This window comes from Notothenia coriiceps, unplaced genomic scaffold (assembly GCF_000735185.1).
Source record: "Notothenia coriiceps isolate Sejong01 unplaced genomic scaffold, NC01 NC01_scaffold00023202, whole genome shotgun sequence".
Lineage (NCBI taxonomy): Eukaryota > Metazoa > Chordata > Actinopteri > Perciformes > Nototheniidae > Notothenia > Notothenia coriiceps.
In genome coordinates, this window is record NW_011355903.1 from 16,329 (window position 1) to 21,325 (window position 4,997).

General features: G+C 39.2%; 1 protein-coding gene across 1 annotated transcript in view; it reads right to left on the reverse strand.

Annotated features, from left to right (window-relative positions):
• Window positions 1-1,255: 1,255 nt before the first annotated feature.
• arv1 (ARV1 homolog, fatty acid homeostasis modulator) overlaps window positions 1,256-4,997 on the reverse strand; it is a 5,951-nt gene continuing 2,209 nt past the window's right edge. Inside the window, exons 4-5 of the mRNA XM_010781396.1 lie at window positions 3,726-3,950; window positions 1,256-2,453 (exon numbers count right to left, since the gene is read on the reverse strand). Coding sequence (XP_010779698.1) covers window positions 2,326-2,453; window positions 3,726-3,950 — 353 coding nt within the window. The 3' untranslated portion in view covers window positions 1,256-2,325. The remainder of the gene's footprint in view (window positions 2,454-3,725; window positions 3,951-4,997) is intronic.

Consider the following 4,997-nt stretch of genomic DNA (forward strand, 5'->3'; position numbering starts at 1 on the left):
AATGGAGGACATTTTTGACAGAGTTGCTTCAATATAATATATCAACAGCAGGAGGGAACTTATTGGCAGGAGGAGTGAAATGCAGAAGAAAGAAATATCTTCTTATCTCTTTGATTAAACACCAGAGAAAGGATATGGAGGACAAAACACAATGTGAAGAAGTACAAACAGAAACACTTGTAATCGATATTTAGATACATATGATGTTGAATGGATGCTTCACGCAGCCTTTTTCATACTTAGCCCTTAAAACGTTGAATGTCCATCACATTATCTTTGAGAGAATATGATGAGATCTCATGGGTCTGTCAGCAGATGGTTTTGTTCAGAGAGAATCCAGACTCATAACAACTCCACTCCTGCAAAGTCTCCTGGGGGCCGGTTCACTCTTCGTACTGTAGGAAAGTACAGTTGATGAATTCCCATCATTCCACAGACACTCAGTCTGCTCTGGACGTTTGTTTTACGGATTGTCTTTGTTTACACACACACACACACACCAGGGAAAGTAAGTGTAGATTTAATTAAGTTTACCCACATACCCACTACAGCGCCTCACACTCAGGGACCTTACGCTGCTTTGTGTACATATGCATCACAACAATATGTATTACTGTAACCTCATCAGCACTTTATTTACTCTTTGCACTTTATGGTTGGATGCAGACTGCATTTAGTTGTGCTATGTGCAATAACAATACATTTGAATCTCATCTGACCTAATAAGGCTTTCAGATAATTACCTTATCAACATTGTTGGAGCTATTTATATTATTTAATAGTTTAACATTTATTCTCTTTCTGTTTATTGTAAATGTATTGTTAGTTAGCGTCATAAGTTAAAGTAGTTTCTATGCTTTTATTTTGAAGGCATGTTTTGGGCACTGGGTGATTAGAGCACCTGGTGTAATTGTATATCTTGGAGACAGGTGGGTGGTGGGAGCCAGATCACTAGTAGGCAAACGTTTTTTTTACCAGGGTGTTTCGAGCCACACAAGGGAAAGCCATAGGAACGGCTTAAGGAAAAGAGATATAGGAAACCTGTTCGTTGTATTTTGTTATTGGAATAAAATGCACAAATGGAGGTTCTTGTCTGGACTTGGATAATTGCCCTGCGTAAGATCCGCTAACTAGCGCCTCCGCGGCTGTTTTAGTTCTATAGGATTTTGGCCGCTACAAACATAATAAAATACATATTCTAGGGTCTTTTGTAGGGGTGGGGGAAATAATCGATACAGCATAGTATCGCGATCGATATTTTATTAAATAAACTTTATTTATTTTTTATATAAAGTGTAGCATATCCCTCCCAAAGATGGTCGTATATATAAAACAGGAAGTTACGTTAAGACATACAATTGCAATGAAAGTAAGAAAAACAATAGCATCTCCTTTTCAGGTTGAAAGAACACAAATTGGGTTATTTAGATAAACTATTCATATTGCAAATACATTTTTTAACCAGGAGGGGATAGACGGACATGGATATGACACATGTGATTTGCAATATATCGTATCGCAATACTTAGCATATCGTAGAATAATCGCAATTTTCATATTGTGGCTTAAGTATTGTGATAGTATCGTATCGTGGGGAGCCTGGTGATTCCCACCCCTAGTATTTTGACAAAACAAGCACATTGAAGCCATCTCTTTGCGCTTTGTAAGGCATTTTTCGTTCTCTTCTGAGATGTAATGGATTAATACTAATGCAAAATCCACATCTAGTCAAACCCAAACGTTTACATGAGCTGTCACTGTCCCTCTTATACAGTATGGGCTATATACGCTTTCAGCATTGCAATAAATAATGGGAATAAAAAAAGGGAAAGTAAATCCTGGATTCTTTATTTATTAATTATCCCTATTTATTCTCACAATATACCGTGTGTGTGTGTGTGTGTGTGTGTGTGTGTGTGTGTGTGCGTGCGTGCGTGTTTGTGTGTTTGTTTATGTGTTAAGCAAACCATTTCCCCAATGAGCCAAAGAATGTGAAGAGTGTAGTCCCAGTCCTGTCCAAACAGAGAAGTACTTATTGTTACATTATTAAAATACGACAGGAGTCTTAAGCACATTATTCACTTTAAAACCACGATAAAAAAACAACGCCACCTCCTAAATATCTCTCCAAAATGAAGATGTATCATATCTCTGTAAAGAGTACAGAATACAAGTCATTATAATGTCTCTTCTGCTGCTCTCCGTCTCAGATTGAGAACTGGATATGAGCAGCAAACACCTTTCTGTGTAGTGGGTTCCCTGGCACAGTTTGGCATCACTTGTCCATCCCTGAGTTAACTGACATTTCTCTCAGTCTGAGGACGTTCAATCAAAAGTCAAAATGTCCTGGGCGCTCCACAGAAGCTTCTCAGAGGCCTGAGCCACGCAGGTCTCTGACAGCAGGCCGACACACACGGCCAACAGAGAGAGACGTCTGCTGCTGTTCAGGATCACTGCAGAAAGAATAGAGGTGAGAGAGAAATTAGATTCTGACTGGGGGTCTTTGTGAGAAGCACCAGGAGCAGGGGGATGTCTCACACAAAGTTGGAGGTAGTTGCCACCTGCTGGTGCTCTAAAAGGTTTTTGAAGAATTATATACTTGAACTGTAAGGTTCAAATATTAGAACAACTAATTATTCAGATAAAAAATGACTTCTAATTTCTATAATAATCCCGTTTTATTTTGATCAGCATCGTATCCATCCCTTAAATCAGGGGTCTCAAACTCAAGGCCCGGGGGCCAAATCTGGCCCGCGACTTCATTTTATGTGGCCCCGCAAGAGCTTGCAAAGAATACAATACGTTTATTATATGGTTACATGCCAGTTTACAGAAGCAGGTTGCCCATAAACTACATGTCCCACAATGCATCTCGTTTTGTGACATGCGCACTGAAGAGACAATTATTTGCCCTGGACTTCTGCTTCAGATGTAGTTAATTACTAAGTTATTATCCTATCCGATAATAATCCAAATCAGAGGCAATAATGTAATATAATACATTATTTTATATATATATATTTTATATATTTATATAGTTACAACCGGCCCTTTGAGTGCAACCTTTATGCGAATGTGGCCTGCGATGAAATTGAGTTTGACGCCCCTGCCTTGAATTATGTGATTCCACTATAACGTCAGCATCTCGCTAAAAGTTTTGCTACCACCCTACTCATACTTTAGGAGGGCACAGGGAAAAATATCTATGGATGACCACTTATATACCATAAGTTTAAGATTTTGAATATTGGTACTACATACTAAAATGTATTCAAAGGTATTACTCATATTATTTTAAAAGCTCCTATTTCAGATTTGTTTAAAGTTCATATTCAAACAAAAACACCTACAGTATTCAGAGTGAGACTAGATTATCCAGAGTAAAGGGAACATTCTTTGTAGAAACAGATGCTGCCGCTGACTTCCTAAAATATATATGTTCAACTCTCTGAGCCACACCAATTATATATTTCAGTTACATCCATAGTATTGCAGTAGAGGCAGACATCTAAAAAATGCTTATCTCAAAACCTGAGCGAGTGAAAGCAGCACCGTCCACCTGTCTAGATCACACACACACACACACACACACACACACACACACACACACACACACACACACACACACACACACACACACACACACACACACACACACACACACACACACACACACACACACACACACACACACACACACACACACACACACACACTTCTTGTACCTCTGATAGCCTGCGAGTTGGAGGTGAGCACGAACATCTTGATGAGGCCCAGGCAGAGCGGGGAGTGGTCGTGCTCCCAGATGACGGCGGGGATGAGGAGGACCTTCCCGTAGCAGGAGAGCAGCAGAGCCCGGAGCAGCAGGCGGAGGTCGAGGGTCGCGCCCTGCAGACCCCCCACCACCACCATGAGGAACAACAGCACGGCAACGCAGAACGCTGACAGCTCTACACACACGACACACGGATACATGCATTTAATGATACGTTTGTGCAAAAGGCGTTGATGGGAGTGTTGTACCAGCAAGATTGAACCTGATTCAATATGTTTCACAATCTCAATGTTTATTTATTTATATAGCACATTTAAAACAACCTCAGCACAATAACTAGAAACATATAAAAACACATAGAAATGTAAAAAATGTTATGTTCAACTAGTATTAAAAGCCAGGGCAAGAGGTGAGTTTGATATGTTATACCAAGAAGAGAAACATTTAGCAGATATATATTCTGTATCTTACACAGCTCTTGGCTCCAGAGTAGTGCTGACATGAAGTGTTGACTGACAGCAAATGAATCTACTAAATGTTTCAGAGTGATTAAGTTATTCATGAAGCAACATGTCAATCATTCTGTGCTTCCAGCATCTCAAATGGGAAGATGTGCTGATTTTTCTTCTCTGTTTTATATACAAGTAAAATAAATATCGTAGACTTGGACTGTCGCTTGGCAAAAACAAGTAATTTAACACTTAGGGCTCTGGGAAATTGTGAAGGGCTTTAGTATTTTAAAACATTTTCAGACTAAATGACTGTTATATTAAAAAAAAAACCTTGAGACTAATCAAAATATAGTGTAAATGCAGTCATACTCCCAGGTAAACAAAGCCAGTAACCAGAGGTGGGAAGTAGTGGAGTAATACTTCGTTAATGTTAGAGATGTCCCGATCCGATCACGTGATCGGGGATCGGAGCCGATCACGTGATTTTCAAAAGATCGGAATCGGGAGAAAAAAATCGGGGATCAGGATTTTTTAATTTTTTTATATAAATACTTTTTTTAAATTTTGTATTCAATGTTTCAAAACAAAAATGACCATGTTCAAGTCTTAAAGTCATCCTGAGGCCTTAGTTTTGGTTTCAAATTACACAACATCATGTATGTGTTGCTTCTTTGGGGCTTGTTTTCATAGACCTGGTTGCTTATTTCTCTCAAATCTGGCAACAGAGTGGGCGCAGTGTCTAATTGTAGCAGTAAGCTAACGAGTACTGA